Source organism: Galeopterus variegatus, unplaced genomic scaffold (genome assembly GCF_000696425.1).
Source record: "Galeopterus variegatus unplaced genomic scaffold, G_variegatus-3.0.2 Scaffold143, whole genome shotgun sequence".
Lineage (NCBI taxonomy): Eukaryota > Metazoa > Chordata > Mammalia > Dermoptera > Cynocephalidae > Galeopterus > Galeopterus variegatus.
Window position 1 is genome coordinate 698,254 of NW_007726254.1, and position 12,611 is coordinate 710,864.

The following is a 12,611-nucleotide window of genomic DNA, read 5'->3' on the forward strand; positions in this document are numbered from 1 at the left end:
CGCCGGGGCCGGGCCCGGCAACGTGATCGCACCCCTCGGTGTCGCGCCCGCACCTCACTCAGCCAGTGAGCAGCCGGTCTGTATGTGGGATCGAAACCCTCGGCGGGAGCGCCGCTGCGCTCCCAAGCGGCACACTGTAGCAGTGCGCCACCGGGCCGGCCCTAAATCAGCCTTTAATTCCTGGGATAAACCCAACTTGATCATGGTGTGTAATTCTGTATGTTGCTGGGTTGCAGGTATTTTGTGGCAGATTTTTCGTCTGTATTGATAAGGGATATTTTTCTGTAGTTGTCTTTTCTTGTGCTGTCTTTGCTTTTGTTATGAGGGTAATACTGGCTTCATAGAATGAGTTAGAAAGTGTCTTGTCTGCTTTTTGGAAGAGTTTGTGAAGAATTGATGATTGGGGCCGGCCCGGTGGCGCACTGCTACAGTGCGCCACTTGGGAGCGCGATGGCGCTCCCGCTGAGGGTTCGGAACCCACATACAGACCGGCTGCTCACTGGCTGAGTGAGGTGCGGGCGCGACACCGAGGGTTGCGATCCCGTTGCCGGTCCCGGTCCGGGCGCGACACTGAGGGTTGCGATCCGTTGCCGGTCACGAAAAAAAAAAAGACAAAAAAAAAAAAAGAATTGATGATTGGTGTTAATATGCCTTTCTTCGTTTGGTAGAATTAACCAGCTAAGCCATCTGGCCCTGGGCTTTTCTTTGTGGCAAGTTTTTGATTTACCAGTTCAGTCACTTTATCTGTTTCACATTTTTAATTTTTCTTGAGTTGGTTTCAGTAATTTGTGTCTTTTTACAAATTTGTTCATTTTGTCTAGGTTATTTAATTTGTTTGCATATATGTATTCCTCATGTTCTCTCTCTCACCTTTTTTTTTTTTTTTTGTGCTAATCAGCACCATGCTTAAACCAACTGAGCTAACCAGCCAGCCCTTTTGTTCTTGTATAATCCTTTTTATTCCTGCAGAGTTTGTAGTGATGTTCCCTCTTTCATTCCTAATTTTAATAATTTGAGTTTTCTCTTTTATTCTTGGTTGTTCTAAAGATTTGTCAGTTTTTTTGTTGTTTTCCTTCCAACAGTCAAATTTTGGTTTCATTGACCCCCCCCCCCATTTTTTATTCATTTATGTCCACTGTGGGTTTTTAAAGGCCCATTTCTTTTGTGAACTCTTCTTTTCAATATAATCCAACTTTCTTTACCTATTTCTGTGACTTCCTTTCAGATAATTATCTGCTTCACAAATTTTGAAAAGAATAGACATTCTTGAGAGTGAATGTTCCATAAGACCTTCCATAATTTGTAAATGTACATAATTCATGACTAATCCAGACTGGAGGTATTTAAAATTTTATCTTGAAACTTTTTATTGTAAAATAAGGCACTAATACAGAAAACCACCAAGCAAACACATAATTTAGTTAGGTGAACAGCACTATACTCTCACCCTGGCCAAGAAATAAAACTTCTCCAGCCCCCCCCCCCAAACTCTCCATATTCCATCTCAATTTTAACCCTTCGTTCTCCCGAAAAGTAACTAATACTATTCTGACTTTTAACATTTTTAGGATTTTATCATGTGCATCCCAAGATGCTATTATTTAGTTTTGATCATTTAAAAAAATGTCACTACTGCTGTTACCTACAGGTTTCGCCCCCCACACCCCCTTTTACTTTCCTCTAAAGTTTTTCTGTTAACCTGTGGCATTTAACCTATAAAGCTTCCCACAGTCTGGCTATTGCTAATTGTATTTTCATGGAGAAGCTCATAATGTTACTCTGTTCTCTATATTTTTTGCTAATTGATAGCACAACCCATACGTTTGATCAGTCTCGTATTTGATACTCTTATTTTTTTTATTTTTTATTTTTTATTTTTTTGTGACCGGTAGGGGGATCGCAACCCTTGGCTTGGTGTCACCCGCACCGCGCTCAGCCAGCGAGCGCACCGGCCATCCCTATATAGGGGGATGAATTATTAATTAAATTAATTCATTGGGTTTTGCATTTCTAACAGAGTTTTATTGACATATAATTGACATAGAATAAACTGCTGTATCAAGTGTAAAATTTGATAATTTTTGAGTTTGTATGTGCCTGTAGAACCATCACCACAATTAAATAGCAAATATATCCATTACCCCCAAAAGTTTCTTTGTGCCTTTTAGTAATTCCTCCTACTGCCTTTCCCATCCCTAATCAACTACTGACTGCTGTTACTAGATTTGTTTGTATTTCTTAGAGTTTTATATAAATGGCTCCTTTTACTAAGCATAATTATTTGGAGATTTAACTATGCAGTTGCATCTATCAATAGTCTATTCCTTTTTCTTGCTGAGTGATAGTCCTGTGTAGCGATATACCACAATTTGTTTACCTATTCATCTCATCTGTTAATGTGCGTTTGTGGTGTTTGCAGTTTTTAATTATTACAAATAAAGCTACTATAGACATTTGTGTACAAGTCTTTTGTATGGAGACACACATACACTTTTGGAGAAATACTTAGGAGTGGAATGGTAGGTGTATGTTTACCGTTTTTTTTGGCTGCTGGCCGGTATGGGCATCTGAACCCTTATAACACTGCACTGTAACCAACTGAGTTAGCCAGCCAGTCTGTGTGTTTAATTTCTTAAGAAATTCCTAAACTGTTTTTCAAAGTGGTAAACCATTTACTTTTCCACTAGCAGTGTATGAAAGTTCCAGTTCTTCTCAATCCTCACCAGCACTTGGTTATATTTTGTCCATTGTTTTTATCTTTATAAAGATAGAAAAATACACTAGTAAAACAAAATAGAGAGTCCAGAAATAAACCCGTGCATATACGGTCAACAGATTTTTGATAAAGAGTATAGGTAATGTGGTGAGGAAATGCAGCCTTTTCAACAAGTAGTATGGGAACAATTGGATATCCATATGTCCAAAAAACCCTCAAAACCTGTATTCATACCTCACACTGTATAAAAACATTAACTTGAAGTGGATCATAGACCTAAATAAAAGTTTTTAGAACAAAATATGAGAGAAAATCCTTTTTTATAAGATATAAACTTATTAAGAGGGATAATTAACAGGGGTGCAGGAAAAAAGGTCAACACAATTCTGTTAAGAATGTAGATGGCACAGTCATTTGAGTGTGCATTTCTAAAGACTGAGATCTTTACCTGTAGCTTAAGAGATCTGGTGGACTGCCCAGAACTGGTTTCTAGTTGAACCTTGACCACTGGGCAGATACAAGAATGGTGTCTATTTGCTGTTGGAAAAACAAAATCATCAATTTTCCCCCTTCCTTCAGAATCTGAGCACTTTCAAATGTAAATGTCAATGGCCGAGCCTATTCCCAGCCTTGGCACATTTCCGTTATCATCTTTAGTGCTCAGTGGTAACCACTGGAATATTTATGGGAATAAGGGGGTTTAAAATTTAGGAATATACTGAGAATATGGCAGTGGGAGGACTCTAGGCCACTGTTGTCCAAATCAGCCCTAGTCAGAAGGGCTCCAATATAATTCTGCCTAAGAAAGTCAGGACTCCCCTTACACCCCAACTTTCCTGTTTGGGTATGGGCAGACCTTAAGGCTCACTTATGCCCAGAATCTCTTCATTTCTCCCTCTCCCTCAATTCTCACTCTGGAGTTTTTTGAAATGAAAATTAAGGAATTGTCTCACATACATTGCAGGGGCTGGCAGCCTGAAATCTGGGAAATCCAGTTGATGCTGCAGAGTCCAAAATCTGCAGGGTGGCTGCAGGCTACCTTGAGACAGGATGGCTAGTGAATTCTTCAGTTTGCAAAGTTCAAACAGTTTTTCTAAGATGTCTTCCTCAAACAGTGTGTGAGAAAATCTTTGTGACGTTGGGCTAGTCAAATATTTCTTAGGTAGAGCGACAAAAGTATGATCCATAGAAGAACAAATGGGTAAATTGGACTTTATCAAAATGGAAAACTGCTTTCAGAAGACACTGTTTAGAGAATGAAAAGCAACAAACTGGGAGAAAATTTTTGCAAATCATATAAGGATATGTCAAAAGGATTGTGTAGTAATAAAATTGAAAGTTAATATGGATCTTTCCATAAACTTTTTAAAGTACCCATATATATCTGATAAAGGACTTGTATCCAGAATATGCTATGAACTCTTGAAACAACAAGGAAATAAATAACTCATTAAAAAAGTGAGCAAAAGATTTAAATAGACACCTCTGATGAGGGTATATTATGGCAAATAAATACATGAAAAGATTTTCAAGTTCATTAGTCTTAAGGAGATTCATATTAAAATCACAATGAGATACCAGTACAAACCTATTTGAATGGCTAAAAATTAAAATAATCTATTTCTTTTTCATATATTACGTGGAATATTTTTAAAAAAAGATTCTTCCCCTCTTCTATTTGGTAGGATAAGTACTTGAATTTATTTACTTGCCAGTTAAAGAAAACTTTTGGGGGGGCTGGCTGATTAACTCACTTGATTAGAGCGTGGTGCTGATAACACCAGGGTCAAGGGTTCAGATCTCCTGACCTGCCAACCGCCAAAACCAAAAAACCCCCTAACTTTTTGGAATGACTATTTTGGAGTAATTTTAAGATTTGCAGAAAAGTTGCAAAGAGGGATGAGAGATCTTGATATATTCATTCAACTATCATAAATGTTAACATTGTACATCAGGGCCGGCCCGTGGCTCACTCGGGAGAGTGCGGTGCTGATAACACCAAGGCCATGGGTTCGGATCCTATATAGGGATGGCCGGTTCGCTCACTGGCTGGGCGTGGCGCTGACAACACCAAGCCAAGGATTGAGATCCCCTTACTGGTCATCTTTTTTTTTTTTAAATTTATTTATTTTTTCTTAATTTTATTTTGCCTTTTTACAATGTGGGTGATTATCGTGGCCCATTACCGAAGCCTCTCTTCCCCCTCCCTCTCCCCCCTCCCTCCCAACAATGTCCTTTCTGTTTGCTTGTCACATCAACTTCGAGGAATTGTAGTTGTTATGTCTTCTCCCCCCCCCCATTAACATTGTACATCAAGAGTTGGCAAATGTTTTCTTTAAAGGGTCAGATGGAAAATATTTTATGCTCCACAGGCTACACACAATTTCCAGTGCATATTCTTTGTTTTTGTTTTTTAGCAACTAAATTTAAAATGTTAAAATCTTTTATACCGGCACACCGTAAAAAAAAAAAAAAAAACAGACCGCAGTCCATAGTTTGCTAACCTGTCCGATGTAGTCATTTGTCAAGACTAAGATAAAAACACTGGCACGATATTACTAACTAAATATAGATTTTATTTGGATTTCACTAGTTTTTCTTTTTTCTTTTCCAGGATCCAATCCAATTAGTGGTCATGTCTCCTTTATCTCTTCTGGTCTGTGACACTTTTTCCTTGTTTTTCATAATCATAGCATTTATGAAAAGTATAGTTATCAGTTTTTAAGGTAATTGATTATCCATCATCCTCCAAAGGTGCATAATCAGTACTTTAAAAAATATTATTATAAACTTATGGATTTAAACATTTGATAGGCTTTAATAATTTCCACTTGTTATCCTTTTTGAAGTTCAAATTATCCCATTTTTGGCCAGTGCAAGTCTCTTCAGGTTGGCTCTTGGTTGCTTTTTGACTTGGTCCTAGTAATCATTGGTAGTAAACTGGTATGACGAGATATTCCAGACTTATTGTCTATATTTTCTGCTTTGTACCATAAATCATCCATTGCTCTAAGAAATCCTGGTTTCTTTTAGTGGAAAATGGTATTTGGTGACTAATTTCATAATTGAGGATGTTTATTGTTAGTGGTTTGTTCATGGTTTTTAGGTCTCTTCAGTGGACAGAGCTATGTATTTATTTTTTTACAGGTAAAATATCTTATGAGTTAATGCTGATAGTTCATATTCAGGATCACAGGTTTTTAACTTATCTTCTTTTGTGTTACATCTTTGTCACTTCCACATTAAAAATCCTGGTTGCCTCAGAACCAGGAGTTGGTAGAATTAGAATATCCCAAAACTATGTACTTACTTTATCCCACTTTACACATATAACATTCTAAGCTTCATTATTTCTTTGTGGCTTTCCGTTAACTTTAGGTTTTTAAATATGTGTTGGGAGTTAGTATAGACTTTAGTTAACAAGGGAAACTTAAAAATAAAACTATGTTGTAGTAATTTTAGGTTTATTAGAAAGTTATACAGAGATAGTACAGAGTTCCTGTATAACCTTCACCTCATATCCCTGTTGTCATAATCATGGTACCTTTGTCAAAACTAAGAAACCAAATTTTGGTGTATTTCTATTAAGTGACTCCACAGAACTGTAACTTTTTCTTTTTTACTTTTCTAATTTTTTATTGCCAAAAATATCACAAAAATTTAATAAGTTGATTTTTTTTTTTTTTTTTTTTTAAAGATGACCGGTAAGGGGATCTTAACCCTTGACTTGGTGTTTTCAGCATCATGCTCACCTAGTGAGCTAACCGGCCATCCCTATATGGGATCCGAACCCGCGGCCTTGGTGTTAATAGCACCGCACTCTCCCGAGTGAGCCACAGGCCAGCCCCATAAGTTGATTTTTTAAAAAAAGGATTTTGAGTGAAAAAAGTAACTGGGAAACAGTTTTCTGCAGAGGTGACTAATTTTAGTGTTTGGAAGTTTTTTGTTTTTTTTTTTTTAATTAGAAACTTTTTATTGTTATTTAGCTAAAAATGCTTTTTCTCTTTAGGACTAATTGGGATGCCTTTTTAGAGCTGACAGCAGAGCTTTTTTGCTTTTTTGACGACAGGGATGGTTCTAAGCCTGTTTCTGGGAATTGTTTCCATTACTGCTGTTGCTGCTATTTTATTTTTATTTTTGGCGGGGATCTGAATCCTTGACCTTGGTATTATCAGCACCCTGCTCTCCCAAATGTCCATTGCTTCTTGTTCTTCTACTTTGTCTTGTGCTGGTTCTCCCATCTCCTTAAAGGAAAGAAAATTCAAATAAGCCACATGGCCGATGAAGGTGCACAGGAACTTTAGATCATTTATCCAAAGGAATGGGTCCTTTACGCTATTTGATTTGATGCTTGTTTATATATTATGGGAACAGGTTATATATGGTTGAGAGGCCTAAATTCAGAGTCCTTTCGTTTTTTTAGTTAATCAGTATTTCTATTACCATAGTGCTGTGGTGCTTGGGAGCTTTATCTGTTTGACACAGATTTTGGCATCTAACATATATTTGGTGCTCAAATCTTTAACAGTTGTATGTGCTTTCCAGGCAACAGCCGAACAGATGCGTCTCGCTCAAGTGATCTTTGATAAGAATGATTCAGATTTTGAAGCTAAAGTTAAACAGGTATGTTTCTGGGAAAGGAAACTGTCATTTTTGTTATCTATTCTTATTGTGCTTAAGAAAATTTCACTAGACATTTTCATTTTAAAGTATACTTCTTGCTTAGTCTCAACTCATATCTCTGTAATGGATTTTGGACTTGTGATTAAAAACCTGGATTGGTGGCCAGATGAAGGAATTGAATATGTTCATCCTCTTGACAGTAGAATCTTTCTCAGTTACTATTGTTTACATTATAAACTTTGGGCTAGACATTTGTGAAAGCACACCAACATTTTCAATACCTGTGTATAGAAAGTATATTTAACATTTGGTATGGGGCTGCCCGGTTAGCTCAGTTGATTAGAGTGTGGCCTTGTAACACCCAAGGCCAAGGGTTTGGTTCCCTGGACTGGCCAGCTGCCAAAAAAAAGGTACATTCTCAGGAATTTAGAGAAGAGCTGAATTGCCTTCTCAAACATGAGTGTGATTCTGAACTTTATTTGGAAAAGGATAAAATTAAATTTTAGGGCAATGTCTTCATTTAGAACTTTAATGAGATGTCTTCTTGATAAACTAATCTTAATTTCAAACCCTGATTTACTGACTTCCTTTCCCTTCAAGATCCTAGAAACCATTTGGTCCTCAATGTCAGGTATTCCAACCCTTGGTAGACACCTTCCAATAATTGTTCTTTGGAGTGAATGGCCCACAGTGTATTCTTCAGCACTTTACTAGATAGACTTTGTTCTTTCTTATGTTTGCTGACATCAGGCTGACAGTAATCTTTTAGGAAGGCCACAAAAAGAATTTATTAAAAATCATAGAACCCGTTCTCTGGAATGAGATCGATGTACAGTTTGAGACATATTTCTACATATTATATATATTGCCTTTTATCTGAACGTTGGTCCGCCAGTTCAGAGATTTAAGTTCTAGCATTAGTTCTGTCACTTCCTAATCCAATCACTGGGGAAATTTTGATGCTGACTGTGCATCTTCACAATTATATTGGTAGGCATTCAGTTAATACAGATATACATTGATAAAAATCTGATATTATTATAGATATTCAAAGATGAAGCACTAGAAAGCTGTGTAGTATGTAGAACTTTTCTGCTTGACAAAAAGAACAGAGGAAAACAGGGTTACCTAATGGTATAGTGCAAAGAACTGTAGTTATGGGATCAGGAGACCTGGGTTTCTGATGGACTTTGCTATTAATTAGCTTTGTGACCATAGACAAATTACTTGAAATGTTGGGGTCAAGCTGTTTTGAACTCCAGCTAGTACATATTAAAATAGTTAAATGGGCTGATCGGTTAGCTCAGTTGGTTACAGTGTAGTGGTATAATACCAGGGTCAAGTGTTCAGATCCCCATACTGGCCAGCTGCCAAAAAAAAAAAAAAAAAATTAAATGTAGTTAAAATACAATAGATATTTAAATTATAGATTATTCACTGGTACTTGAGAAACCTATACTGTGCCTGATCTGTGATTGTTCTAGTGATGAAAATGCTGAGCAGTTTAGTCTCCCTTGTTAAAGAGAAGGGAACTGAGATTTCTTTACTTCAAACATAGCACCCTGTTGAATCTTCTTGAGAAAATAATATGTGTAGGAGTATGTTTTGTGACAGCAGAATTTCACTTGTGATATTTTAGGGTGTTATAACTTAGCATGCATGCAAGTTGTTTTAATTCAAGCAGTGATAGCTAGTGTAGGGAATGTTCCTGTGCAAAACATTTGGACTGGATTTTCTGTGAATGGTGGCCTTGTACTCCTGTAGTCCCACTTAATATTTTAGTAGTTCAGGATCCCATGCATTGACCTAAGTTTTAGTAGTCAAATACATGATCCTGGGTGTTCTGAAAATGTTGGTGTATACATATACATGTGGTGCTGATTAATAAACCAATACTTGGTAAGCTGGGAGGAAGGTTGGTTTGTAGTTTGACTCTGCCAGCATTAGTGAAAGGACATGGGGTGGCCACAAAAAAAGCAAACTTGTTCTCAGATTGTTAACTCAGGGTCTGGAAGAGGCCGTCTTCATGTAGAAGGATTGTATAATATCTGAATTTGTGTAGAAGAATCTCAAAATTAATATCAAGTGCAATTTTTTTGGCTCCTTCTAACCATTTTCTGATACTTTCAATAGCTTATGGAAGTGACAGGGAAAAATCAGGATGAATGCATAGTGGCCCTACATGACTGTAATGGAGATGTGAATAAAGCTATCAATATATTGCTGGAAGGGAATTCAGACACGGTAAGTATTATTAATTGATTTGCAGTGCTAAGATTTGTCTCCAATTCCATATTGCATTTTCGATTTCATCTTGGGTTGGGGTAGGGGTGGAGGGGATTATGAGTGTCATTCCGTCTTTGTTGGTTTTTTTTGGTGGTTGGCAGGCAGGGGGATCCGAACCCTTGAACTTGGTGTTATAATGCTGCACTCAACCAACTGAGCTAATTGGCCGGCGCTCCATATTTGTTTTAAGACCCAGAAAGAACACTAACCTGAAATGACTGATTTTGTTATATATGGAAATCATATGACTTCATGAAGTCATAGAATCTGAAGAATCGAAAGAGAACTTGGTGATCTATTCCAGCCTTAACACAGTTTCCAAAATTCTCTGGGCCTGTGGACATTTTCACTATCTGAAAAACTTCTCTTGGCTTCACTTTTCATATTTCTTGATCTCAGTTGTTATCTCTAACTACTCCTTATATCTTTATAACAGAAAGCCAGAATTTGCTAGTCTATCTATTTGCTTATGTGTGAATAAATGTTCTAAAGATACATTCTCATGACATTGATAGAGATATATATGTGTATGTATATGTGTATATATATAAAAATAAGAAAATAAGTTTGTTTTTTTTTAAAAACCTTAGTTGAAGTTTGTCAAATGTACAGGCACACTAGAGCTCATCCTTTTGGTTTTAGGAAGGATGCAACTAAAGCTACACCAGGCAGTAGTCTGCCCTAATCTTTTGATTTCTATGCGGAGATTGCACAGTATTTCATTTTTATTTTTATTTTTATTTATTTATTTATTTATTTTTTACTTCCTTTTTGTCTTTTTTCGTGTCCGGCAACGGATCGCAACCCTCAGTGTCGCGCCCGTACCGGACCGGGACCGGCAATGGGATCGCAACCCTCGGCGTCGCGCCTGCACCTCGCTCAGCCAGTGAGCGGGAACTGGTCTGTATGTGGGATCCGAACCCTCGGCGGGAGCGCCGCCGCTCTCTCAAGCGGCGCACTGTAGCAGTGCGCCACCGGGCCGGCCCTCATTTGTATTTTTAGATTGAGGAAATCATTTCAAAGCAGATTAAAACAAATAATGATTCACCTAAAAGAAGGTACAAAGTTAAGTCAAACAAGTCAGGCACAGAAAGAGAAATACCACATGTGTTCTCACTTATTGGTGGGAGCTAAAAATAAATAAATAAATTCACACACACACACACACAAAAAAAAAAAACTGGGGCGGGGGAGAAGACACAACAATTACAATTCCTTGAAGTTGACACGACAAGCAAACAGAAAGGACATTGTTGGGTGGGAGGGGGGAGAAGGAGGAGGGACTGAGGTTTCGGTAATGGGCCACAATAATCAACCACATTGTATATCGACAAAATAAAATAAAATAAATAAAAGAAGGTACAAAGATGAACACATCAAAAAGTGCCTTCCTTGTCAGTGTTTAGGTTTAATCATGTACTCAATTTTCGGGACAGGCAGTATAAAAATGAACTAAAACGATTATCTTTTTAGTTGATCTGAAACAAGCGGAATGAATTTGGTTAAAAAATTAGCTAAGTTTTTGAGTATCTGTGGGTAAAATTCTATTCAGGAAAACACCGGTCCACACAATAAACCACCAAATATGTGTATTTGTTGGGAGACATATGTTAAATGATAAATAAAAATTTTGAGTAGTTTTTGTTTGCTGACATCTAGGGATATATTTCCTGGGTCTTATAAAATGGGAATCTGTTTTACCTCATTGCTAATGGCTGTACTATAGAATGGCTCCCACTTATTTTCAAAGTAAGCTGAAGAGCTTCACTGCCCTCGATATTAAAAAAAAAAAAAAAAAAAACCCACCGTGAACAGACAAAACAAACATTCCTGCATCATTTACTGGAGGGGCTCTTTTCTTTTTATGTAGAGATAAAAGCTCAGATACCAAGTCAAGGGTTAAGATCCCCTTACTGGTCATCTTTAAAAAAAAAAAAAAAAAAAAAAAAGCTCAGATACTATTTTCTGTTGCTTTCCTTTAGCTCCAACAGATTTCATTCTTTTTTTGGGTGGGGTGGGAGGGAGGCGGCTGGCCAAGATTTCTTTTCAGTGGTAGTTGGGTGAGTTTTTAAGTCTTAAATGTTCACTTCTCTTTCTCTGATTTATCTTTAACTTCCCTCCCTCATTTGATACTGAACCCAAAGGAGGTAATTCTGGGCTATTTGTTAGAAAGTAAAGATGAAATGTTACATAAAGAACGTCTCTTTGGTTACCTCTTGAACATAGGGGTTTCATAGTGGGGTCAGATCTCACTCCTTGTTTTTTTCAGAGATCAGAAAATAGCCAACTTGGGTGTATAAGTACAATCATAAAAATATACTTTTGTTTGAGTATGAGTTGGCTGTGGAGGAAATGGAGAGGCAGAGGCAAAGTCCTTTCGAAACCTTGGTTTTTTAAGGACTGTTCTGCGATGCATCTTTTCTTTCGTACAGTTTTCATTGTCTCTTGTTTTTTCTTCCATACTGTTTAGGTAGTCTCTTACCTGGTTGCTGTCTGCAGCAGCTACAGCCAACCTACTGTAATACTATCTTCCCTTGACTCTGGGATATAGTTAAGTGGAGTGGAGGTGACAAAATCGTAAACACTGTAAGGTTGCTAAGAGCAAGAGTGTTTAAGAGCCATGCAGGCATATAACTCTTTTCCTATTCGCTAACTTTATTCTGTGCCAGGGTCTTCTGAAACAAAAGCATGACTTTGAAAAGGTGTTAGGAGGAATTGTCCATGATATTTTTAAGGATGAGTTTGTTTTTCTCATGTAAGAATAGCTGTCACAGGGCCGGCCCGGTGGCGCACTGGATAGTGCGCCGCTTGGGAAGCGCGGCGGCGCTCCTGTCCGAGGGTTCGGATCCCACATACAGACCGGCTCCCGCTCACTGGCTGAGCGAGGCGCGGGAGCAGCACCGGGGCTTGCAATCCCGTTGCCGGTCCCCGGTCTGGTACGGGGGCAACACTGAGGGTTGCGATCCGTTGCCGGACACGGAAAAAA

General features: G+C 37.9%; 1 protein-coding gene across 6 annotated transcripts in view; it reads left to right on the forward strand.

Annotated features, from left to right (window-relative positions):
• The window catches only part of UBAP2 (ubiquitin associated protein 2), a 175,976-nt gene that overhangs the window by 88,820 nt on the left and 74,545 nt on the right, over positions 1–12,611 (forward strand). For 4 of the 6 annotated variants that reach the window (XR_551873.1, XM_008590913.1, XM_008590921.1 and 1 more), the window contains exons 3-4: positions 7,262–7,339; positions 9,473–9,583. Coding sequence is in view for 5 of the 6 variants with exons in the window: in XM_008590913.1 (XP_008589135.1) it covers positions 7,262–7,339; positions 9,473–9,583 (189 nt within the window). In the remaining variant the exon portion in view is untranslated. Of the gene's footprint in view, positions 1–6,936; positions 7,004–7,261; positions 7,340–9,472; positions 9,584–12,611 lie in introns of those variants that run through there. The other 2 variants (XM_008590929.1, XM_008590935.1) reach the window with 2 other exon arrangements.